We start from the raw sequence: 27,158 nt of genomic DNA, 5'->3' as shown, positions 1-27,158 counted from the left end.
TCTAATGATTTTCACATTCTTTTTAATTCAGCAGTATAATGCAAACTAGAACTACGGCTACATACTAATTATACTCTCTATAATAAGAAGTATGATGCGGCTTACAGCAGAGTGTTACTCAGGTCTTTAGTCCCTTTGTCCTGAGGGTTGTCCATATGGATGTTAAAATCCCCAACAATAATTACACAGTCGAAATCAACACAGATCACAGACATCAGTTCAGTGAGATCATTAAAAAAAAAAAAAAGTCTGTGCAGTATTTGGGAGGCCTGTAAACATTAAGAAACACAACTTTGGATGGGGCTTTCAGCTGTAAAGCCACATATTCAAAAGACTGAAAACTTCCAGGAGATAGCTGCTTACATTGAAATGATTAATTAAATAAGACAGCAAGCCCTGTCTTATTTAGAAAACAGGATGATTCAGAATGGAAAGGAGATAGCAGAGTGGTACAGTCTATGTTTTTAGGGGAAATCACTGAAAAAGAAATCATAGCTATTGTAGCAGAATCTAAAAACAAGACATCCACTGACTGTATAATCAAACCTCTGTTATATTTTTAATCTCTCATTTTATTCGGGTGTATTTCCTGACTGAATGAAAGTGGCAAAAGTTATCCCTCTTTATAAATCAGGAGACATAGTTTTAATAATTATAGACCAGTATCATTGCTATCACAGTTTTCTAAAGTGCTTGAAAAACTCTTTGCACAAAGATTTGATACTTTCATTGAGAAACATCAACTGTTAAACGAAAGTCAGTACGGATTTCGACGGAACAGATCAACAGCAATAGCATTAATGAATACTATTGAAGACATTTCATCAGCAACACATCATAATAAATAAACTATATGGGTATTCATTGATTTAAAAAAAGCTTTTGACACTCTGAAACACTCCATCTTGATTTCTAAGTTAAGAACTTATGGTGTGAGAAGAATAGTATTGAACTGGTTAAGCAACTATTTAGATAATAGGTTTCAGTATGTGCAGTGTTTAGGCAATTCATCTGATAGAATGAAAATAGAATGTGGGGTCCCTCAAGGTTCTGTTTTAGAACCAAAACTTTTTAATTTATATATAAATGACATTTGTGATGTGTCAAAAATGTTAAATTTTGTTTTGTTTGCAGACGATACAAATTTTTATTGTTCCGGAGAAAACCTGAAAGAATTGGCTAAAATTATAGTTATTGAAATGAAAAAAATTTAATAATGGTTTGATGTAAATGAGTTATCACTGAATTTGGAAAAAACAAAGCTTATGATATTTGGAAACCGTGTAAAGGAGGAAGAGATAATACTATCTATAGAGGGAGTATTAATTGAAAGAGTGACAGAATTCCGTTTTCTGGGTGTAATAGTGGATGACAAGTTAACATGGAAATCACATACTGAACATGTTAAAAAAAGAGTTGGCTAAAAGTATTATGAAACCATTATATTTATTACAGAAGAGAGCGCTTCGAATTATGCATAATGTTAAATATAGAGAACACACTAATTTGTTTATAAAATCGAAATTATTAAAACTAGAAGACATAGTGAAATTACAGACTTTAACTATTATGTTTAGGGCAAAAAATAAAACGCTACCTCTTAAGTTACAAAGTTTATTTGTATTGTGTTCAGAAAATGGGGAGGGCAGAAGGAAGTTTTATTTTAAGCACCGGTTTGCTCGAACCACACAAAGGCAAATGTGTCCAACAGTCATAGGCATAAGAAACAGGAATTCTCTCAGTGATCATCTTAAGGGTTGTATAAATGTTTCTCAATTTAAAATCTGCTATAAGAATAAAATGATAAACCAATATGAAGAAGTTGAAAAGAATAGAATTTAATTGTAGAAAAATGATCCTTTTAGTTTGATATTTAGTGGTATTGCTCATTGTTGAGTATATTGTTCTGTTTGCTTTGTTTTGTTATGTGCAGAAAATTGTCAGAGTGTAATTTTGGTTGCCTACTTGTATTATTACAGATAGGGGGCAGTTATCAATAAGAATTTATTCTTCTTCCTACTCCTTTTCATGCATGGAAACAGTGTTACTTTAATTGAAAGGAAGGTTGTGTATGGGAAATGAATTACTGCTGTACCATGTGTGAAACAAAACAAACAAACAAAAAAAATAAGGGATTAGAGAAATATTTTGCTGCTATTGTTAATAATCATCATCATTACCATTGCATTAATAGTTAATATTGATATTGCATTCAGATGTTTAAACATATTGGTACCCAATTAGCCTTTAATACAGGTGCAGTTATAACCACTTTAAACTGTTGAGTTAAATCAATAATCTTAAATGCTTTTGAATGCTTGTTATAATCTTAAATGTGTATGTGCTGATTCTGTTGGGTTATAAAAGAAGGGCCTAACTCTGAGTACACTCTGTGCAAACTAGACAGGAAACTGCAGGCTTTTGAGCGTGTTTGTGAAAGTGAAACTAAAGCAGAGTCTAAGTGTAAGTTACTTTGAGGAGCTGTTGGGAGGATACTATTTGAATAACCAGGTTATTCGTTATTGTCTTTTATTCATTTATATCTTTTGATTAAGCTTTTAGTAGAGGTTCTTGATTAAAACATTTATTCAACATATTACAAATATAGTTTCAGTTAGGTTATTATGCACATGAGAATTGGCCTCTCTTCTCATAAGACAAAGTTCGTGTGAGGTCGAGAGAGACACACACACTTACAGTGTTGGGAAGGTTACTTTTAAAATGTATTCCGTTACAGAATACAGAATACATGCCCCAAAATGTATTCTGTAACGTATTCCGTTACGTTACTCAATGACAGTAACGTATTCTGAATACTTTGGAATACTTAATATATTATCATGCTTTTTACAACAACGTGAATGTACTATTGCTGTGTGATTTATTACTATTACTGAAGGTCTGCGACTCCGAACTGTAGTAAAGGGACCTCTGACTAATACGGCGGGGTCCCTGTCGGCTCGTAGCCGAAAAATAGCTTTACTTTGTTGTGTGGGTCAATTTTTCTTGCGAGAGACAGAGAGAGGCGTTGAAAGACTGCTCCAACGGAACTTATTGTTTTCGGAGGAAAACACGAACACGGTGTACAGTCGAGTCTTAATAGCTTACTTACTACTGGGCTCGTCAGGCACTCTTCTTGGCTGCAGTGGTTATTATTATATTTACATGTTTCCAGCTCCCGTTTTTCCTCGACAACAACTCCAACCTTTCCACTCGCCTTTTTCTCCCTCCTCGCGCTCACAGACACATAACGTGCATGGCAGTCCATTCTCCCTGCAACACGGACTATACTGCCCATGATGCTGCATTCTTTAGAGCTATGCTTGTAGCATTCTGCCTGTTAGCTTAGCACAACAACAACAACGAAAAGGCGCTCTCTCACCCAGGAAACACACAGTCGCAGAAAGAGAGAGAGCGTCGCCCTGTAACCATGGCAACCGTAACGCTGCCGCCTGGAACAACAGAACGTAGCTGTCAAACAAAACCCAAACAGTCCTGACCCGCGACAAAATGAAACAGGAAAGTACCGCAGTGTAATCCATTTATTTCAACAAAGTAACTGTATTCTGAATACCACCTTTTTAAACGGTAACTGTAACGGAATACAGTTACTCATATTTTGTATTCTAAATACGTAACGGCGGTACATGTATTCCGTTACTCCCCAACACTGCACACTTACACAGCAGTTAAACTCAGTAGTAGGTGAAGGTTCAAATAATATTTTGTAAAAGCTTGCAACTGCAAAATTGTGCCTGCAAAAGAACAGTTTGTTGCAGAATGTGTGCCTGATGTTCCAGATGATAAGCGAGCGTCCAGCAGCGACAGGAAGACACCTGGCATGGAGACGAGGCGATGTTGCTTTTTAAAACTGTGTTAAAAGTCATTGTGGTTTTGATTTGACGTATGCATATATTGTATCTGCTTAACGCATGAGGGGGTGTTATAAATTTCCCTGATGGTATAAAAACAACTGATTGTGTATTGTTCGAGCGAGATCGATGCTGTCTGCGTAACGTGTTCATCTCCCACGCGTGTTCATTAAAATCATCCTTTGACTCCACCCGGCCGGATCAGTGTTGTTATTTTGGAATTCCTCCTGTATCCCTCCTCAATATTTGAACCCTTAACATTTGGGGGCTCGTCCGGTGGTTGAGGAGGGAGAGAGTTGGAGGTGTAGATGGAGAAATTTGGTGCTCCGTGGTGGTCAGACGGCCAGGCGTGACCCGGCAATTGAACTGAGTGGACAGGCGCCTTTATAAAAGAGGTAGGCACAGGCCTGTTGATTTTATCCGAAGTGTGCTGACTTGGATGATAAAATTAAATGTCTATTCAGTAAAAATTGCCGGTAAATGTCTGTTTTGATTTTGGTAAAAATCTCATGAGGTTTGAAAGTTGAAGTAATAATAATGGAAGTTTGTAAGTTGCAGTACTGGGTTGGAGTCCCAAGGAAAAGGAAAACAGTGAAATTGGGTTGGAGTCCCAAGTAGGAAAGTTAGGGAATTGGTTATTTTGTGGGTTGAAGTCCCCATTGGTCATCAGGTCAGACCTGTGTTGGTCATACACTTGTTTTGGGTGTTGATTGTTGTTCTAAAGTATTATAAATTTTTCAAGAACGGCAGTGCGGCTGCTAGGAAGCGCATAGCCCGGGGTTTACGCCCCCTCCTGGTCGCGGACGCGCGATCTTGACCTATCGGCGAATAGGGTTAGTTCGGTTGGCTTGACCGTGGGGTACAGGGTATCCTGGAATAAGCTAAGAGTTTGAGTCTCTTTATCTGCACTTTTTTTGGGTAGCAGAGGTGCGTCCTCGGGTCTTGGAGACTTTTAAATTAACTTAGGGATGTTAGAGATTAGACCAGAAACAGTTAGTCTGATACTGGTGAATTGATCGCAAAAAACCTGGGGTTTGTCTGTTTAAACGGTTATAGTAAATTTGTCGAAATTGTGTAGGTGTTAAAATGTCAGGCCTGATACTGCAGTTGTAATTAAAAGACGTCTGTGTAATATAAAAAGAGACTGTGTGTGTGTGAATGTGAAAAATGCAAATTAGTAAGCAGTGAACTGTTTAAACCACAGTTGGTTTTACAAATACTGCTGCAAACACTGTTGAATGCGTGTGTCCAAGATGCCATTTGTGTTTATTAGAGGACTATAAATAAAGTTTTGAGTTGCTGTAGTGGATGTATAGCATCATAACATATTACTTTCAGTAGTAACCTCTCTTCAGCAATAAATGCTGGTGTTTTATTTTTTTCCATTTTATGTGTGTGCTGTGAGAATTAATAGAGGTTTCAATTGTTTTTCTTTGACTTGCTCTTTCTGATTATGAAAAGCATGTCTAAAATACTCTTAGGAAAGCGTATTTTGAGTATATTCCTCAACTCCTGGCACAGTTTAGGTGTGTGAATGCTGTGAGTAGTAGGTTTTGAGAGATTGGGTGTGATTTGTACAAAAATAATAAGTAATAATAACACTACGAAAGTTGATAGTAGAGTGAGTGGAAAAAGTGGAAGTTTGAGAGAAAAGGCGGTGTGTGTGTGAGACGATTTTTGATGTCTGAAAGAGCTCTGAGCACGCTGAAGACTGTGATGTGAATGCTGACAAATGCAAAGATTTTAGTATATTTAAAAGTGTGTGTGCGTGAAATAAGGGTGCATTGTCTTTAGATCAAGACTTAGTAGAACTAAAGAGTTTGATTAGGCTGTAAAAATAGGAAAGGCAAACAGAAAATATGGCTCTGAGGAGCTGTGTGTGTGACAGGAAGGTGTGTGTGTGTGTGACAGGAACTGCATGCCCATAAAAGGGAAACTCACTGTGACAAGTGTGTACCCAGAGAAGAGAGACAGACGAGTTAAACTCTAGGCATATGAAGCAAATGGAGGTTTTAAGAAAAGAAATGAAAAGGATATTAATTGTATGCTTTAGTGTGTCAATACAGGTGGACTTCTCTCAACCTGGAACCTTGAGTACAGCGGCAAAAGGATAGATTAACAGAATTGGGGAAAAACAGGCAAGGTTTTGGCTAAAATTTTACCGCTTGACCTCACTTTGTCCCCATCCTGAGAAGAAGCCCAAAGGACAGTTAATCTCCTGATGAAGACCAACAGAACATCGTGGACTTGAAGACTTAACAGCAGACAAAAGACAGTGCAACTGAACTATTAACACTGACGACAACTGATGACACCAGCAGCAGCATGTAAGGAACCACGTGATGAAAACATGCACTGTGAATTACAGGCTGGGCAGTTGAACAGTGGGATAAAGAACTGTGGAAAAGCACTGGACACTTTTGCCATGCTTGGAGTAATCTTGAAAGAGAAGACTGAGAAGATCAAAGGAGAAGAAGAAACAGACTGTGTTGTTGGATATTTTAACGCCACACAGGTCACTGTGAAAAGAGGGACAGGGACCAGTCAGAGGTGAAGCCAGGACGAGTTCGACTGCGAGACTATAGGATATAATTGGGTTGAAATTGAAGCCTGAACTCATGATGGTTTAGGGATGTCCACGTCACAAACAAAGAGGTAAACAAAAAGAAGGTAAAATGAAGAGAGAAAATAACTGACAATTACATTAATGAATAGAAAACACATATACACAAATTGTTACATGTGAAATTATTTTTGGAAGGAACCAGAAGTGAGATAGTTTGAATTCAGAACTCAGTGAATAGATGCATGAATTAAACCTGATTATAACATACCAATGCAATGAAGAAAGCAGCTTACACTTACTAAACATTAACATGAATACATAAAAATGCAAGGAAGAACACGCTTACATACATGACATAAGTAGGTATTTCTGACCAGAGAGAGAGAAACTGGTCGTTTAAGCACTCATGATAATAATGAAAATGTCTCAAGTGTGTTTCTTCAGGGGCAAAGCAGACCTGGATCAATTCTCCACATGCAGCGGTCGGAAGAAAGTTATAGGTTAACATCACTGGACATGTTAAGGCAAGTTTCTGGTTGAATTGTTCACAGCGCCATGTGTCCATGAACCTGACAAGCAAGCTCTAACTTCTGGCTGAGGACCAGGAACGCTGTTATTTCAGGTGGGAAATCAAAATTTGGGTTAGCAAATCGGGGAACGAGAAAACTGACTGTTTAAGTGGAGAATTGTGAAGGAGTCTGAAACACTGCAAAAAGCAACATATGCAAAATCACATACACAAGCAGAAAATGCATTAACCTTAAAAGGACAAGCTCATGAAGATTAATGCATAGACATTAAACAAAAGAAAGATGTGAGTTTATTAAACAAAACATTGTATATGTTATATTGTGCTTTGCTGTTACCATACATGAGTTATTGTGTAGAGGTTAGGTTAAATACATATAAAAGTAATATTCAGACTATAATCATAATGCAGAAAAGGGCCATTAGACTAATAAATCAGGAGGGGTATAGGGCTCACACAAACGCACTCTTTATTAGGACACAAGCTATAAAATTCTAGGATCTGGTGAAGTTTAAAACAGTGCAAATAATATATAAGGCAAGGAAAGGGATGCTCCCAATCAAAATAAGTAAATGGTTCTTAGAAAGAGAAGGGAGGTACAATTTTAGAGGGAAGTGGAATTTAAAATTACAAAGAGTAGTAAGAACAACATTGAAAAGGATGTCTATTTCAATAGCGGGAGTTAAATTCTGGAATGAGTTAGAAGAAGAAATAAAGGTCAGTAGTGATATAAACCAGTTTAAAATAAAACTCAAAAAAGAAATTTTAAATAAGTATAAGAATGAAGAAAATGCAATTAACCCAAGACAGCAGTCAAACTAATGTTTATTTTCTTCTGCAAATTAGCAAATCTAAATATAGTTTAGTTGAACATGAGAAAAAATTTTTTTTGTGATGTTATGTTCTAAGTTGAAGGCGTTGTATACGTTTTTGTTGTTCAAATTTAGATGATGAGGATGTAAACCTGAGGGGGTAGGACTAAATAAGTATATACTTCTGCCTACTCCTTTTCAAACAACTGCATGGAATGATTTTATGAAACGCTGGTGAATGTATATGTTTGAAATAAAAAAGAACTGAACTGAACATTGATTAAACCTGGCTAAGAACACAAACATACGCAATGAAAATCAGCTTGCTACTTGTATGAGTGTTAAAATGGTGTGAATGTTTAATAAAATACACTTAAAGCTTGAAGTTGAGGAATAACTCAAAGAAGCTATATGACAAAGGGAGTGAGTTATGGAAAAAAGAAAAGCGATTAAAGTAGTTTTATAAGAGTGACTTATGAGTGCTCTTGTACTGAGTGATTAGTATAGAAAGAAAATGAAAACAATTCAATAATGTGGTAAGGTTTAAACATGTATTTCTCTTGTCACGGTAACTTGTTGAGATATGACTCAGTATGCAAATTAGCTGGAGTGAGTGGTGACGAAGAAGCTTCCTGTGTGTCTGTGTGACTGAGGCTTTCAGTTGAGGAAGCAGAGCAGTGACTGAGGAGGATTACTTGATGAAATATAATGGTAAAGTAACAGGTTAAATAAATTTAGTGGTCAGGTCTGTTCAGAAGTGCAGATTTGGATAGGAAATTTATAGTTTAGTGATGATACGTTGTTGTAATGGGTTTATATCTTATGCTGAATCTAAGTATGTTAAAGTGCTTAAAGGGGGCGATTGTTGTGTGCAACTTGTGTGGTTTTAACAAGATTTTCGGTGTACTGAGGAGGTGAAATTATGTCAGTTGACCTGGGAGTGTCAGGACTCTGGTGGCAAAACTTTTGTGTGTTTAAGATCAAATTCAAATTCAACTTTTATTCGTCACGTACACAGTCATACACAGTACGATATGTAGTGAAATGCTTGGACAACTGCTCGTGACCTAAAGAAAACAAAGGAAAAGGCTATGAATAAGATAGGAAATAAATATGAAAAATTAAAAAGGGTAAATTTAACTAGGAAGGAATAAAATATAAATTAAGGTTAAAAATGAAATAACTGTACAACACAAATTAGAATGAAGGGTAAATTTAACTGGGAGAATAAGATAAGATATATAAATTAAAGTTGAAAATAAAACAACCGTACAACAAAATACACAATATAGAACTATATAAGAATGTATGAAGAAATATAAATAAATATATACACAATAACAGCAGCATATACACAATAACAGCAGCGTGATTTAAGTGATGAAGTGAAAACAATGTCCAGAATGTCCAGTGTGTGTAAGAACTGTATGTGTGGGTCAGTACTGTGTGGTGGTGTGATTGAGAGACCGTATCTCTTGCGGGAAGAAGCTCCTCCTCAGTCTCTCTGTGTTGGTCTTCAGGGAGCGGAATCGCTTTCCTGACCTCAGCAGAGAGAACAGTCTGTTGTTGGGATGGCTGAGGTCCTTCACGATCTCCCTGGCCTTGGTCCAGCACCGCCTGCTGTAGATTGAGTGCAGGTCAGGGAGCTCGGAGCGGATGGTGCGCTCAGCTGACCGCACAACCCTCTGTAGAGCTCGTCTGTCCTGCATGGTGCTGTTCCCGAACCAGGTTAAGATGTTTCCCGTCAGGATGCTCTCTATGGTGCAGGAGTAAAAGTTCCTGAGCACCTTGGAGGGCAGTTGGAAGTCTCTCAAGCGTCTGAGGCGGTAAAGACGCTGACGGGCCTTTTTCACCACGGTGTTGATGTGACAGGACCATGACAGGTCCTGCGTGTTTGAGGTTGTTGTTGTTGTAGTGATGGGTTGATTCTGTCAGTTAGGTTTTTGTTTTGTTTTTTGCTTTTTTTAATAGAGGGAGTTTTATTAAACATGGACATGTCTAGAATTGGGCCCATTATTTTTGTAACAGTGCACTTAGAGAAAACCTGTCAGGTGATTTTGTTTTGTGCTGTGATGAGCTAATAATCAGCTCTTTTTTTTCTCATTTTTGTTCTAAGCAGGCCTGAAGGGGGGTGAATTAACAGCGCTGAAAATTTTCGGGAAAACGAGTATAAGGTGGGCTTTCCAGATTACAATTGGCTGAGGAGAAGGCTAAGTCTCTGTCTAAAAGGTTGGACCGCGAGCCAATCCAGTCTAAAAGCATAAAGAACCATTTTCCTAAAAACAAAATAAAACAAATGAATGAGCTCATTTTGCTGAGAGTGGAGAATCTGATTATTTGCGCGGGAGTCTCCACTATTAGCAATACCTGGTGTGAATGCATGTGAGTGAATTTGTGTGACTGGACCAAAGTTGGGATGAATAAATGTGGACAAACAATTTGCCATGCCAGCAATAGAAAGGGTATAATTTGCTTTGCTTTTTGCCATAAGCAGGAGGAGTGGAAGACTTAATTTTGGGGATGCTGATTTTGGGTTGCTGATGTTTGCTTTGAGAAATTTCTATTTTATTGACTGGGGTTAGATTATGGTATTACATTATATGGGTGGGAGCATGCCAAATGCTAAACGGGAAACATTTTTGATATAACCCATGTTACCATTAACTGAAGAATAGGGCTGCCACGATTAGTCGACTAGTCACGATTACGTCGACTATCAAAATCGTCGACGACTGATTTAATAGTCGACGCATCGTTTGAAGCTTTGTAAGATCACAAAAGACGCAGGAATAAGTAGTAGGATTTAAGAGTGTAATAACGGATTGAAACAGAAGATGGCAGCACTGCATGTACAAGGATGCCAGCTGCCGTTAAACCCCGAAGAAGAAGAAGCAGTGTCCCAGAATTCATAGTGCAGCCCAGCTCAGTTTACAACAATGGCGGCAGCTAGTTAGTTTTAATATTACTCTTATTATTCTTTCTGGGTCACAAAATAAACGTTTAACATATTTTCAGGCGAGAATGTAGCTGTGTAAACCTCAAATATCTGCTCAGTTTATCAAGACACCGCATATTTTCAAAAGCGCTCCGACGTTTTCGGAGACGTCTGTTACCCACTAGCTCGATAGTTAGCCGGGGGCTAGGCTCACTAGAGCCGTGAGAACACCGGACTCCCGGCAAATCGTTTTCAAACCCACCGCCGTCTTTCGCTACTCAGGTTAAACATATGAGTCACTTAGATAACTTAAAAACGTTGTTGTTTGGCTTTTTTTAGTATTTTATTTGTTCCTGAGTAAATCGGTTTGGCTGAGATTAAAGTTATAGTTTTTACACAGCTGAATAAACGTCAAGCACACAACTGATTATCAGAAGTGTGAGATGCTCGAGAATTTACTCCGGTGTCCTGTTATATTTTAGATAGCAAGAAGTTTATTAAACTTCACCGAAACAATCTGCAGATTTCATTAAAATTTAATAAACTATCATCTTGTCTTTATTTTTAGTTAGCACAGACCTGAAACACTTAAAGCTGTAAGCTAATGATGGTTATATAAGAGCAGATGCTGCTGGTGCAATAAGCTGTACGTTTTACGTCCAATGGATGATGATCTGATTAGTCGACTAATCGCAAAAATAATCGGTGACTAGTCGACTATCAAAATAATCGTTTGTGGCAGCCCTACTGAAGAAACACATGACTGATAACTGTTCTGTTTTAAGGTAATTTTTTATAACACAGATTGGATCATAAGTGGGGAAAACTGACTATTAAATGTGAAGTTCAGGTTTTGTTTTTAGGAAGTTCCAAGGATGCAGGTTGTGGATGGAGCCAGGATTTCGAAAAGATGTGACATGATGATTAAATTGATTTCATTCCTTAAACACAGGTTTGCAGGGCCGGAGCAGATATACCTGAGAGGAGGATGGCTGAGCTGTTTGGAGAGATGATATGACTAACCTTTTTCTTTTAATTTCCTAAGCTTGGGTGAAGCATTTTGAGTTTGACACATGAGATGTGTCAAAGAGAGGGATTTAAGGTTTAATTTGAAATGGGTTTTAGGATTATGTTATAACTTTTGGGGTTTTTGATAAAAACCCTCCTCCTGTCCTGCTCACCCTGGCCTCACTGATAAAACTGTAGTTAGGAGGGGTCGTCTCGTTAAGAACAGCTCCACTGTTACTTTGGTCCAACCAAGTTTCAGTTAAAAACATAAAATCAAGGCTGTGCTCAGTGATTAAATCATTAATTTAAAATGTTTTCCTAGCTAAAGATCTAACGTTTAATAAAGCCAACTTAAGTGTTTTAGACATATTATTTGCCCCCTCGTGTTTGGGAGCAGTCTGTGGCACATAAAGTATGTTTAGGTTTCTATTAAAGGTTGTAGTCAAAGGAGCTTGCAAAGAAAAGCGTCTTTAAGCAACTTAAAGAAGTCCAGACGCTTTTCTTTGCAAGCTCCTTTGACTACGATGACCTGGATGACTGAGAACCTTCACAGACATTAAAGGTTGTAATTTGTATATTAAAAAGTGCCTGTGCTTTGGCTCAGCAGGGATCAGCTTACAGATAGAATACAGCTGCTGGATGGGATTAGCCTGTCATAGCTATCTACCAAACTTCAGCTCTGAACAGATTATGAAACACTGAATAATTTCAAGCACACACTTTGTTTAATAAACTTACATCTTTCATTCTTTATACAGATTGAAGAACTGTTGTTTGTCAGAGATCAGCTGTGATTATCTGGCAGCAGCACTGAAGTCCAACCCCTCCCATCTAAGAGAGCTGGACCTGTGGGGAAACAAGCTGCAGGATCCAGATGTGAAGCAGCTGAGGGATCTTAAGAAGCGTCCAGACTATAGACTGGAGATTCTGAGGTCAGTAGAGTGTTGGAGTGAGTGGGTGGTGCTGTCAGCATTATTGTACTAAACACAGTCAGTATGAAACAAAGATCCAGTGTTTCCTGTAAAGCTGCAGCTTCTCAGTGAAGCTGTGAGAGGAGAATGGTGACAGGCTTCAGGATTGGACACAAACACTTCCTGTTTCTGACCTTTATGGTCACCATAGTAACGGCTGACATGCTCTGATCAAACACTGTCAACAGCCAATCAGCTCTCTGAACAAAGCAGCACGAAGACCAATGACTGCATTCATGTCCAAGTTTAAAGCAGTGAAGAACACAGTCTGTAGGTGAGGAAGAATTTAGTGCGAGCAGATGTTTGGATGGAATTCCTCCAGTTAACAGCTGGAACCATCACATCTGGATTGTTGGGGTTCCTAAAGAGCTCAGCGTGGACAGACCTGTACAATAATGTATATAGGTGTATATATGTGTGTGTATATAGCTGGGTGTAAATGACACCCAGCTCACCCCTGCGGGCGGTTTATCCTTCAAGCTCGGGTCCTCTACCAGAGGCCTGGGAGCTTGAGGGTCCTGCGCAGTATCTTAGCTGTTCCCAGGACTGCGCTCTTCTGGACAGAGATCTCCGATGTAGTTCCCGGGATCGGCTGGAGCCATTCGCCTAGGTTGGGAGTCACTGCACCTAGTGCTCCGATTACCACTGGGACCTTCACCCTCCACATCTTCTCAAGCTCTTCTCTGAACCGTTACATCGATCACTATGGCCGTCTTCTTCTGTTTATCTACCACCACTATGTCCGGTTGGTTAGCCACCACCATTTTGTCCGTCTGTATCTGGAAGTCCCACAGGATCTTAGCTCGGTCATTCTCCATCACCCTTGGGGGGCATCTCCCATTTTGACCTCGGGACTTCCAGGTTATACTCGGCACAGATGTTCCTGTACACTACGCCGGCCACTTGGTTATGGCGTTCCATGTACTGTATGCCTTGCCTGCTAGCATCTTGCACCCTGCTGTTATGTGCTGGATTGTCTCTGGGGTATCTTTACACAGCCTGCACCTGGGGTCTTGCCTGGTGTGATAGACCCCAGCCTCTATGGATCTTGTGCTCAGTGCTTATTCCTGTGCTGCCATGATTAGTGCCTCTGTGCTGTCTTTCAGTCCAGCTTTGTCCAGCCACTGGTAGGATTTCTGGATATCAGCCACCTCCGCTATCTGCCATTGGTACATACCGGACAGGGGCCTGTCCTTCCATGATGGTTCCTCGCCTTCCTCCTCTTTCTTGGATTTCTTCTGCCTGAGGTATTCACTGAGCATGCTGTCAGTTGGGGCCATCTTTGTGGAGGTTTCTTGTCTCATCCTGGACTGTGGTGCTGACTGCATGGCCACTAACAACTCCAACATCATTGTGAAGTTTGCGGATGACACTACAGTGGTGGGTCTTATCACCAAAGGTGATGAGACTGCTTACAGGGAGGAGGTCAGCGCCCTGACCCACTGGTGTCAAGACAACCATCTCACCCTAAACGTCGCGAAGACGAAGGAGTTGATATTGGACTTCCGGAGGTGCAGAGAACTACACACCCCCATCACCATCAACGGCACTGCTGTGGAGAGAGTGAGCAGCTTCCGCTTCCTTGGTGTACATCTGGCTGAGGATCTTACGTGGTCAGTACACATAAACAAAACAGTGAAGAAGGCGCAGCAGCGCCTCTTCTTTCTGAGGAGACTGAAAAGATTTGGCATGAGCCCCCGCATCCTCAGGACCTTCTATCGCTGTGCCATTGAGAGGATCCTCACTGGATGCATCACCGCCTGTTATGGCAACAGCACCGCTTGCAACTGCAAAGCTCTCCAGAGAGTAATGCGGTGCTCTGAATGGATAATTGGAGGTGAGCTTCCCTCCCTCCAAGACATCCACAGGAAGCGGTGCCTGAGGAAAGCGGGGAGGATCATCAAAGACTCCAGTCACCCCAGCCATAAACTCTTCAGACTACTTCCATCGGGAAGAAGGTTCTGAAGTATCCGGTCCCGTACCAGCAGACTAAGAGACAGCTTTTTCCATCAGGCCATCAGACTGCTCAGGATGCTGGACTTGGGGTGAAACCCTCCATGCATGGTAAGGAGCTTTCTTGACTTTATGTCAGTGGCTTCTATCTCCTCCTTAGGCCAGCCCAGCAGGGTACCTGATCACGGGCAGGGCGTAGGTGTTGATGGCCCGGATCTTGTTATTACCGTTCAGCTGACTCCTCAGGACTTGCCTGACCCTTTGCAGGTACTTGGTGGTTGCAGCTTTCCTAGCGGCCTCTTCATGGTTCCCATTCACATGCGGGATCCCCAGGTACTTGTAACTGTCCTGTATGTCTGCAATGTTGCTTTCTGGTAGTTCGATCCCCTCAGTTCTGACTACCTTCCCTCTCTTTGTTACCATCCGACTACACTTCTCCAGCCCGAACGACAGTCCAATGTCATTGCTGTATAGCCTGGTAGTGTGGATCAGTGAATCGATGTCTCGTTCACTCTTGGCATACAGCTTGATGTCATCCATGTATAGGAGGTGGCTGACAACTTTTCCGTTCCGTAGTCGGTATCTGTAGCCAGTCTTGTTAATGATCTCACTGAGGGGGTTCAGGCCTATGCAGAACAGCAGTGGGGACAGAGCATCTCCTTGGTAGATCCCGCACTTGATGGTGACTTGTTCTATGGGCTTGGAGTTGGCCTCTAGTGTTGTATGCCACATCCCCATTGAGTTCCTGATGAAGGCTCTTAGGGTCCTGTTGATCTTGTATAATTCTAGGCATTCCAGTATCCAGCTGTGGGGCATTGAGTCATAGGCCTTCTTGTAATCAATCCAGGCAGTGCAAATGTTGGTCAGTCTGGTCTTGCAGTCTCGGCTGACTGTCCTTTCTACCAGTAGCTGGTGTTTTGTGCCTCTGGTATTCTTGCCAATCCCTTTCTGTGCCCCGCTCATGTATTGACCCATGTGCCTGTTCATCTTAGCCGATATGATGCCTGACAGGAGCTTCCATGTAGTACTGAGGCGGGTTATTGGTCGGTAGTTGGATGGGACCGGTCCCTTCTTGGGGTCCTTGGGGATCAGGACCGTCCGACCTTCAGTTAGCCATTCCGGGTGTCTCTCGTTAACTAGCACCTGGTTCATTTGTGCTGCCAGACGCTCGTGGATTGCAGTCAGCTTCATGTCGGGGCCTGGTGTAGTCCAACTCTTCATACTGGAGACCCTTTCTTGGATATCTGCCACTGTGAGGGTTACTGGACCCTGTTCAGGGAGGTCGCTATGGTCTGCCCTCAGATCCACTAGCCACTGAGCATTGCCGTTATCTTATAAACAGTATATTTGCATAATGACTGAAACCAGGCTAGTGAAGGAACAATAGGCTGGGAGGTCAGTTCCTTAATCTTAATTATGCAAATTCTCATGACCATTGATCAACAACCACTGATCAAAGCCCACTGACCAATGGCCATGAGTCCCATTCACAAAGAGTTGGGGAATGGCTGCAATCACACCATTGTAAGATGGTGACAGATGTACCCTTAGGCCCCCTCCTCGATTCAGAGATGGTCTTTTCCTTTTCACGTAAATGACCTCCTTGACTCTGCCCTCAAACCAGCGTTCCTCCCTGTCCAGGATGTTACATCCTCATCATTGAAAGAGTGTCCACTGGCCTGTAGGTGTAAATAGACTGCAGAGTCCTGGCCTGACGAGGTGGCTCTTCTGTGTTGTGCCATCCGCTTCACCAGAGGTTGTTTGGCTTCCCCGATGTATCAATCCTGGCAATCCTCCTAGCACTTAACAGCATACACTATGTTACTCTGTTTGTGTCGGGGGACCCGACCCTTGGGGTGGACCAGTATTTGGCGCAGCGTGTTTTGGGGTTTAAAAGCCACAGAGACCCGGTGTTTAGAAAAAATGGTTTTTGCTTGGGCAGCGGTTGTCCTTCTCTCCTGGATCGGCTGGAGCTTTCTTTTTGCGGCTTCCTAGCTTTGACAAACATCCAGTTGGGATAACCACATTTATTCAGGGCCTTCTTGATGTGCTGTTCTTCTGCCTCCCTGGCCGCTGTGTCTGTGGGGATGGTATTCGCTCTGTGTTGTAGCGTCCTGATGACACCCAGTTTGTGCTCTAGTGGATGATGAGAGTCAAACCTTAGATACTGATCCGTATGTGTAGGTTTACGGTACACCTCAGCTTTTAGATGTCCCCCATTGCTGGTGGAAATCTCACAGTCTAAGAAGGCTAACCAGCCACTTGTCATATCCTCCCTGGTGAATTTGATGTGTCGGTCCACCGAGTTAATTTGATCTGTGAATTGAGGTACGTCCTGAGATTTGATTTTCAACCAGGTGTCATCCACATACCTGAACCAATGGCTTGGTGGTGTTCCAGAGTAGGATAGCAAAGCCCTCTCTTCCACTTCTTCCATGTACAAATTGGCCACAATGGGTGAAACTGGGGAGCCCATGGCACATCCATGTTTCTGCCTGTAGAAATGACCGTTGTATGTGAAGTAGGTGGAATGAAGACACAGTTCCAAAAGCAAACACACTTGGTCAGTGCTGAGAGTGGTCCTGTTGCTGAGGTTGGTGTCATCCTGTAATCTCTTACGGACTACCTCCAACGCTTCCGTCACTGGGAAGTGAAGAGAGATGTAGCGTCGTGCGAGACCATGGTTTCATCTGCCTCCATAATGACATCTCTCTCCTTCTCAACAAAATCCAGGCTGTTCTGGATGTGGTGTTCAGAGCTGCCCACCAGCGGGTTGAGGAAACTTGGGGATGTTATAGGTGACAGAGTTGATCATACAGACAATTGGTCTTAAAGGTGCACCCTGTTTATGTATATTCGTTAAACCATACAGACTTGGTGTAGACTCCCCTGGGTACAGCCTGTGCCATGAGGTCCGGTCAATAGCTTTGTCTTGTTCTAACTGCTTCAGACAGTCTATCACCCTCTTCCTGTAGCCACTTCCAGGGTCGCGTTTCAGGGGCTCATAAGTATTTTCATCACTGAGTAGTAGGGCTGCCACATTTAATCGACTAGTCGACTATCAAAATCATCGACGAATAATTTAATAGTCGGCGCATCGTTTGAAGTATAAGTAGTAGGATTTAAGAGTGTAATAACGGACTGAAACAGAAGATGGCAGCACTGCATGTACAAGGATGCCAGCTGCCGTTAAACCCCGAAGAAGATGCTATGTCCCAGAATTCATAGCGCGGCCCTGCTCAGTTTCCAACAATGGCGGCAGCTAGTTAGTTTTAATATTACTCTTATTATTCTTTCTGGGTCACAAAGTAAAAGTTTAACATTTTAAGGCGAGATTGTAGCTGTGTAAACCTCAAATATCTGCTCAGTTTATCAAGACACCGCATATTTTCAAAAGTGCTCCGACGTTTTCGGAGACGTCTGTTACCCACTAGCTCGATAGCTCAGCGGGGTTCAAGGCTCACCAGATTTGCCCGGACTCCGGGCAAATCGTTTACAAAACCCACCACCGTCTTTCGCTACTCAGGTTAAACATGATATATAAATCACTTAGATAACTTAAAAATGTTCGGTTTTGGCTGAGATTAAAGTTATAATTTTTACACAGCTGAATAAATGTCAAGCAGACAACTGATTATCAGAAGTGTGAGATGCTCGAGAATTTACTCCGGTGTCGTGTTATATTTTAGATAGCAAGGAGCAGACGGCTGAGTTTATTAAACTTCGCCAAAACAATCTGCAAATTTCATTAAAATTTAATAAAATACCATCTTTTTAGTTAGCACCTTAAACACTTCAAGCTGTAAGCTACGATAGTTATATAAGAGCAGATCCATGCTGGTGCAATAAGGTGTACGTTTTACGTCCAATGGATGCATGATCTGATTAGTCGACTAATCACATAAATAATCAGTGATTAGCCAACTATCAAAATAATCATTTGTGGCTGAAGGAAAAAAATGTCCATCCCGGTTTTCCCTCCAAGGCACGAGCGATAAGCAGAGTTCTGTCCTTTCCTTATAAGATTCCTAATTATTTAAAGTAACACTCAGGTATGCCATTCAGCGTGTTAGTACGAGCTCGGGAGCAGCTTGGGAGAACAAGAAAACAGAGACTGCTTTAGGTTGCCTTCTCAATCGACTCAAAGGTTTATTTGATACACAACAGCTTATATAGAGAAAAAAAGGTTCGTGTGTCAGGAGTGAAGCTGTCCAGGGTAGCATGGACCACCATTGAGAAAGCAGCAGAGCTGTCTATCATGCCTTGGGGCAAACGAGTCCAAGTGTACTGCTTATTTCTATGTGTGAATGCAAATAACGGCTGTGTGTCTTCATGCACAGGTACTGAGAAAAAGGCAGAGCATAAATCCACCACGGTAAAATGTGCATGCAATGCATGTCAATATGTTGTGAACATCTGAAACGAGAGGTGGCAGAGACATGTTGACTGCATTAATTTGCCTTAAGTCTTGTATGAAACGTGTTACGTCTGGTTCGGTTTGGGTAAAAAGGAAAAACAAGCCGAGTCCGTGGAAGGTGTCAAAAATAGTGATTTTATTACACACTTTGCGCAATCAGTGTGGGAAAGACAATTTGCAATACAATCCTTCGTCGACTGGACCGTCCCGTCTCCTTATATTACCATTATGACATCACAGTTGGATCTTTACTGGAAATGATAACAATTGCCCTCCTCTTCAAAACCTTGTCCTAATATAGACATCAACTGCTACTCTTAAAAAAAAAACAAGTGTGTATTACATTGTACATTTTGTGAAAGTGTATCTATCAGAAAAACTGTCCTCAGGCGACCCTCCTATTATTACTAAGTGTGTATGTAAACGTGCACGTGTTATACAAGTGCGTGCATGTAGTTACAGGCCGGCGTACGTGCAGAACTGAACGCAGACAGGCCCGAATCCAACAGGACTGGTGTGATTTCAATATAATGCAACAACTTTAATCATCTGTGTGCATTAATATTTGCTCAGAGTAACATAGATGTAATTCAAAGATTATTCTGTCAACTGGTTCAACAATGGTAAATGATTAGTAATTGATACTTCTGATTATAACTGTGATCATAAGAATACAAAATAAAATATCTCCTGGTCACAAACGCCATACGCCAGGTTTGTTAGGCTTTGGCACAGGATTGACAGGAGTGTGGGCTTTATTACTCCTGTAGTCAATAAATCTCCTATCATGACATCTAGGGCTGCGGCTTTTTCGGCAGAAATGGGACATTGCTTGACATATACTGGCTTGTTGTGTTTTAAGAGGTGTGCGTGATAAAGTGTACAGTCAATAAATCCTATATCATTCTCACTTTTTGACCATAATGTCATATTCTGGTATTCAGCTGGCAATGTAACTGCAGAAATAGTACAGTGGATAGGGTAGGTTAGATCTATGTGTCCACATGGTGTAGTTATGTCATAAACTATGTCTGAGTTATGTGACAAAATCACTGTTTGACCTTCACTTGTGTGAGCACTTATCATGTGGTTGAACAGTGTGAGAGAAACAAAAGTGTGGCTCCCAGTCATGGGATTACCTGGTAGTGGTGTCTGTACACGTTTTTTTTGGCACAGTGTGTGACATAGAGTACCGGACAAAAAGGATGTTGAGTTCATTCTCTGCTGAGGGTCCAGCTGACACAGAGGATGTTCCTTCTCCATGGTACATAACAAAGAAAAAACATAAGCTGTTATCAGTGTCAGCAAACATTTCACCCTTTGTGTTAAATGAAATACACAAATTCATTTTTGCTCTGGGTGTCTGCGGCTGCTGGAAATCTGAGCTAAATTTGCACCTGTGGCTTGTGGTTGCCAGTTACCTTGACTGGAAGAGCTCCGCTACTTTTATCTCTCCGTCCTCTGAAACTTCCTGTCTGTGCTGGAGCAGATCCTGCATACATTAGTTTCTCACTTTCCTCTGAGCCTTCTACATCAAAATTCAACATCATCTTAACACTTTTAGCTTTCGTGGTAGTATCTGCACTGGCCTTCAGTTTTACTGACCTGTTTTCTGGCGATAATCGTTCGGGATAGGGCTCCGAAAATAAATTAGAATGCATTGAACTTACAGTTCTTAAGTTGTAAACAAAGTCAGTCCCGTAAGCACTTCCGCATGTTCTGGATACGTGATCATGGACGTCTTCACCGATTCGCGGACGTAGGTTACACGTAACCAGAAATGGGAGTTGTACTGAGCCGTTATTTGAGACTTTATTTTGTATTTTATTAATTTTTGGTTTTACAGGTACTTTAGATTTTTTATCGGACCTGTCTGTGGTCTTTGAATTATTCTGACCCATGTTCAGTGATTTCCAGAGAGGTTTACACGCTAGGAGGATTTAGGTTAGTATTTTCGCTGCGGCACAGCTGAGGTTACTTTAAATTTATTGCTAGCAATTTTTGTTTGGGTGAGCAACTCTCACTTAACGAGCAACTTCTCGCTTAACAACAGGCAACTTCCTGTGTCTTCCTGCTTTTAACCTTTACTGCTTTTAACCCTTGTATGGTAATCGGGTCTGTGAGACCCGTGTTCATTTTTCTTTTCTTTCGTTTATTTTATTTTATTTTATTTATTTATTTATTTTTTAAAGAAAAATTAAACAATTAATTATTCTTTCACGTGTAAATGTGTTGTCTTTCCACTTGATTATAACTGATTTATTTATAACATTTTATATAAAAGAAAAACGAGAAGCACATTAATTCATAGTAATTTAACATAAAATTGTTTGATAGTGTTAATTTGGAAAGCCACAACTCTAGCGGGTCCACCAACACTACACAAGGGTTAATTTACTTTATTCGGGGACTGAGGAAGTCGTCAGTGTATCTCTCTGGATCACTAAGTGAAACTTCGTCAGCATATCCCGTTTTTTTATGGGGACCAAGGAAGATCGTCAGTGTATCCCAAATCTCTTGGGCCACTAAGGAAACTTCGTCGGCGTGTCCCGTTTTTTTATGGATCGATCACTGAGAGAGGTATAATACGGTCTTATATAAATATGAAAGACGCATATTTACCTTCTGTCAGTCAATCCCACTTCTGACGCCAAATTGAAGGAAAAAAATGTCCATCCCGGTTTTCCCTCCAAGGCACGAGCACCGATAAGCAGAGTTCTGTCCTTTCCTTATAAGATTCCTAATTATTTAAAGTAACACTCAGGTATGCCATTCAGCGTGTTAGTACGAGCTCGGGAGCAGCTTGGGAGAACAAGAAAACAGAGACTGCTTTAGGTTGCCTTCTCAATCGACTCAAAGGTTTATTTGATACACAACAGTTTATATAGAGAGAAAAAAGGTTCGTGTGTCAGCTTTCCCAGTTCAAACCGGTACAGACCAAATAAGGAAACGTCTTCCTGCCTAAAGAAGTATCCTTTGTGTAGTTTATCAGTTCAGCTACAATTTATGATCATCCCAGCAAAATACACTCCTAGACATAGAATACAGAGTTCTTTCATTAGTGAATTCTGAAACAAACCACCTGGCCTTTAACGAGCCTTTTCTAAGAGATAAAGAAAAAGGGAGGATGGGAGTAAGGAAGTGGTCTCGTCTCTGTGGTGTTTTCGACCTTGGGGTACCAGCCTGTGAGTCTTACACATTAATTCTTGGGTCAGAGAGAAAGAGAAAAACAACTAGTAAATGGGCCTTATTGAGTAACAGTTTCATGTATGATATCACTATAAAACAATATCCTGTAAATGCTATCATGGTATCAAAATATCACAACAGTGGCAGCCCTACTGAGCAGTGACAAAATCTTCTCATGATAGTCTTTCTGGTTTAGCAATACTGTGCACCTGCCCTTGTCTGCCGGAAGGATGATAATGTTGTTGTCATCACTAAGCGATTTGAATGCCTTCCTCTCCTCCATGGTGATGTTGGATGCTGGGGGCTTTGCATTACTGAGACAGGCCGAAACATTCGTCTGTAGTTGCTCTGCTTCCACTTCTGCAATATTGTTGTTTTGAATTGCTGTTTCTGTGGCTGTGATCAGCTCCACTAGTGGGATTTGTCTCGGTGTGACAGCAAAATTCAACCCTTTAGCAAGGATGTTTTTCCTATGTTTGGGTAAGCAGTCTGTCATTCTTCACCCACTTGTCCACATCCTCAGTGTCGCATCCTTCTCTCTTCTGGCCACTTAGGACACTCTTCGTATTTTGCGGTGGTTTCCGACGTACAACAAGTAAGTCAAACTTCCTTTGCTGCCTGGTCTTAGACTTGTGCTGTGCTAGACGAGCCTTCTCAGTAAAGTCAAACACCTTTTGTAAGAGTGCTTTCATCTAGAAGCATCGTAAGTCTCTATCGGATCCAGCTCTCCTGAGATTTTAGCATGTCGATGTTGAAATTTGTTTCCCTCACTCATTCATTAAGTAGCTGGTGGTGTGCCTTCTGGAGGATTTTTGTTACCTGGAAGCAGGCAACAAAAGCCAGTGGGCTGGCTTTAGTCATTTTGCAAATGTACTGTTTATGAGATTGAAACCTGCAGTCAGCTGAGACTGAATAAGTCACTTGGATGAGTGACGAAACATTTCTCCCACTGAAAACGCTACGTCCAGATGAACAGATTCAACTTTTGGAGATTTACTTACCTGGATGATTGAGAATGCATCAAGACAGACCAAGGTTATTTTAATGAATGAAAGTCCAAACTAAAACTAGGAGTGAAAAACATCAATAAAAATCCAAAGATTAGAAAAAGTGAAGCAACAATGAGTCCTAGTACAGTCCCAGCACTGAAGTCCCTGCTGCTCTTTATACTGGATGTGCTGCATCACTAACTGACAGCTGATGAAGAGTCTCTGGAAACACTCGTTTATCTCCTCTGCTCTTCCTTCTTCTCTCTGCAGGTGGAGCTGATGATGGTAAACAGGACGGTGTGTGTGCTGAGAGAGGAGGAGCTGTGTCCTGATGATCCAGAGAGGTTGAAGCAGCAGCAGCTTGTGTGTAGAGACGCTCTGACTGGGCCATGTTACTGGGAGGTGGAGAGGAGAGCTTCATCCAGCAGTGACTGACAGAGGAATGAGAAGAAGTGCAGATGACTGTCAGTGCTGCAGAGTGAACTGCTCTGAGAACAGCTCCACTGTCAGACACAATGTAGAGTCCAGCATCATCCCTGTGTGTCCCTCTGGATCTGACAGAGGATCATCAGTGTATCTGGACTGCTCTGCTGCTGCTCTGTCCTTCTACAGTCTCTGCACAGTCTCTGTCTGACTCTGGCTTCAGACCCTCCTGGATCAAACTCACCTGGAAAGGCTTTCAAACACCTTTGAATAATAAAGATCATGTTTTTATGAGATAAATATCAAGTTTTTATATACAGTGGCTTGCAAAAGTATTCGGCCTCTTGATCTTTTTGACATTTTTTTCACATTACAGCCACAAACATGAATGAATTTTATTGGAATTCCACGTGAAAGACCAACACAAAGTGGTGAACACGTAAGAACTGGAAAGAAAATCACACATGATTCCAAACATGTTTTACAAATGAATAACTGCAAAGTGGGGTGTGCGAGATTAGGAACTTAAACACAAAGTGTTTGGAGCCAAAATGTTAGCAAGCTGCTCTTTTTGAAATGGCAGAGGTACAGTGCTGTCTAACAGCACACTGTGGAAGGCAAACATGTTATTGTTGGATGAAACTTCATGAATCCTTTGTAGATTTGAGCTGTTGGAGCCTTTCTTTTCTCTTCAGGTGTACAGATGCTGAGGAGGCAGGTGAAGCAGGTGGAGCTGTTGTGATGCTGCAGAGGGTGTGTCTTAGTAACTCTGTGAGGCAGAACTGGATCCAACATTGTGGATGTGTTGATGTTGGAGCCATTAAGAGTCTCTGGCCACACTGTAGGATTTCCCTTTGATCCACTGTGGGGGCATTTTGGAGTCTGTCAGTGAAACTCTTCATGTTTGTGTTTGACTCCAGTTTATAGAAACAGAGAAATGTGTCATGCTTTTGTTCGGCCTCCACAAATACACACATTTGTTCATTGGTTGGACTTTTTGTAAGGAGACACATTGAAAACCATGTTAATAAGATGTTGTTGTTACCTGTGGATCCGACACAGAGAGTGGACTTCAGACAGAAACCGTGGAAGAGATTTTAGAGGCCGTGTGTGGCAACAGGAAGTTTCTGTATGTTTGCTGATCTTACATGTGCAAAACAGCACGTGATGTTTATGAAGTTCTACAATGATCATTGTTCTCACAGCATTTTGAGTGGGAACAGTTCAACGTTATTTACTGATTGAAACAAGCTGAATGTTTCTGTGCACGATGAAGAAGATCAGCAGCAGGAGCTCAGCTGATCAATGAATTGACATCTATCAGTCATTTCATGAGATGAAGTCATCAGCAGACATTTGTTCTGACTGTGTGATGAATGTCAGAACGTCAGGGCTCTGCTTTAGTCACTACTTGATGATCATTGGCTCACTGTTGAATCCAGTGGCCCAGTCTGACCTCTGACCCTTTGCTGCATGTCTTCTGTGTTATCTCCACTTTCATGTCTGATCTTCTGCTGTATCGTCCAAAATAAACATCTGAATCATTTCCAACACTTCAGCAGATCATTAGTTTGGGCAGTACAGCACAAAATAACACATATTGTACTATACTGCCCACTTCCTGATCTTATGGGATCTGTGTGTGAGGTTGGTGAAGGAAACACATGTTTACTGAGTGAATCGCTGCCATTAGGAACTAGTTTTTATATCACAGCCTAGAAATCACACAGGACCATTTCTGCAAGTGAAAAGTCGTAATTGGAGGAAAATAATTGTATAGTTTGTGCGACTGTTGTTTGTAAATGAAGATTTGTCCCAACTACATGTGCTGCTGACCTTTGACCTTTTCTTTAGGTGCACAGAGGAGTCTGTGGAAACATCCAGAACTGAGGCAGTGCTACAGATGTCTTCAAATAAAGTGGTGTATTATCCATGTTTTCTATGGATCACATCCAATATCCTGATCTAACGAGCCCCCTTTTTTGTGGATTTTAGAGCCTCTTACTTTTGCTGCGTCTGCGTCTCATTTCAAGCACAAGAGCAAGAAGTGGATGAAGAAATGGGGGCATTAAGGTGCACTTTAGTCTTCATAATAATAAAGTACTCTGACTTTATTATTGTGAATCCTCACAGTCATGTTGCAGCTCTGCTTTGCTTTAAGAAAATGTTCTACCAGGATGTTACTTTCCTAAACGTGTTCTCCAAATGTTCCCAAAGAGTTTGTTCTAAGTAGTTCTACATGATGAAACATTCACACTAAGTTTAAGAAGGACACACAAACACCATCTGTCCTCTCATCATGTGTACAAACGTGTTCAGATGTCAAATGTACTGTGAATGGATGCAAATGTGGATCGTTCCAATAACATGAGACAGTTTTGTAAGTGGATCACAGTTTGAAGTTCATTGAAACCTATAAGAGCATGTTGTTCCAAACCAACTTTATCCAACAGGAAGAAGCATCAGGGGAACAGGAAACATTCAAACATGTTTACTGTAAGAACTGCACAAAGGAAGGAAACACAATCCTACACACGACCACTTTAAAATGGACATTTAGCTTTTCAAACATCAGGGAGTGCTGCAATAACAACACTGTGCCCATTCTGATCAGATTGAAAGATTTATAGAGATTTATTCATGTGCTGGAAAAGGATTTGATATCAACATATATGCAGATTAGTAGGAGCATTTTATTCATATTGATTTAGAGTTCAGTACTACTAGTCAAGGCCTCACCTTAACCCACTGCATGCTGATCACACAGACCCACTAATAGAACTGTTGGGGGTTTTATGCAGCGTCACCATTAATGTCACATTTAATCAGACCACATTTATATTACAAGCCCACTACAACCATTATCAACATTTTAAATTACATTATATGTCTTCACCGATTTAAATCTCCAATCAAACTAGATATTTGACCCTCAAAAAAATGTACCAAGAAATAATTTTGCAATAAAATGTTTATTTTCCAACATTTACAAGGGTAATCAAACAAGTGTATTTAACAGTGAAACCAGGGTGGAAGCTGCTCATATAGGCTGTGTCCCAATTCAGGGTCTGCACGCTTGAAGTACGCATTTCAAGTGCGGTTACGTCACCGCCACGCGACGACAGCTGTCCCAATTCGAAGTGTACTCCAAATGCGCCGTCGATTTCCCCAAATATCAAGCGTGGTCCGGTGCATGCTTCGTGGTCCCATATATCCCACAATTCATAGCGTGGCGGTGGGTGTGGATAATTTTGCCGCAAAATACGACAGAAGGGAGCGGCCGAAGAGGTTTTTTTTTTTTCCCCAAACTTTATTGAACTTATAAAGCGAACAGTCAGTCATTCCAGTTCAGTTTGTACAGTAGACATACAAGGCAAATAAGAGTAACAATATACAGTACAATGAAATAAGAAGGATAAATAAAGGAGAAAAAAAGGGGGGGGGGGGAATGTGACAGACTTCATAACAACTTTGTACTTGAAAGTTGTGACAGC

General features: G+C 41.1%; 1 protein-coding gene across 1 annotated transcript in view; it reads left to right on the top strand.

The window, feature by feature from the left end:
• Window positions 1–25,597, top strand: part of LOC145422912 (NACHT, LRR and PYD domains-containing protein 12-like) — a 39,800-nt gene extending 14,203 nt beyond the window's left edge. The window contains exons 7-8 of the mRNA XM_080294895.1: window positions 12,481–12,654; window positions 23,512–25,597. Coding sequence (XP_080151021.1) covers window positions 12,481–12,654; window positions 23,512–23,521 — 184 coding nt within the window. The 3' untranslated portion in view covers window positions 23,522–25,597. The remainder of the gene's footprint in view (window positions 1–12,480; window positions 12,655–23,511) is intronic.
• The last annotated feature ends 1,561 nt before the right edge of the window (window positions 25,598–27,158 follow it).

Source organism: Astatotilapia calliptera, chromosome 3 (assembly GCF_964374335.1).
Source record: "Astatotilapia calliptera chromosome 3, fAstCal68.1, whole genome shotgun sequence".
NCBI classification, from domain to species: Eukaryota; Metazoa; Chordata; class Actinopteri; order Cichliformes; family Cichlidae; genus Astatotilapia; species Astatotilapia calliptera.
The sequence above is the reverse complement of the archived record's forward strand: the minus strand, read 5'-3'. Positions and strand labels throughout refer to the sequence as shown.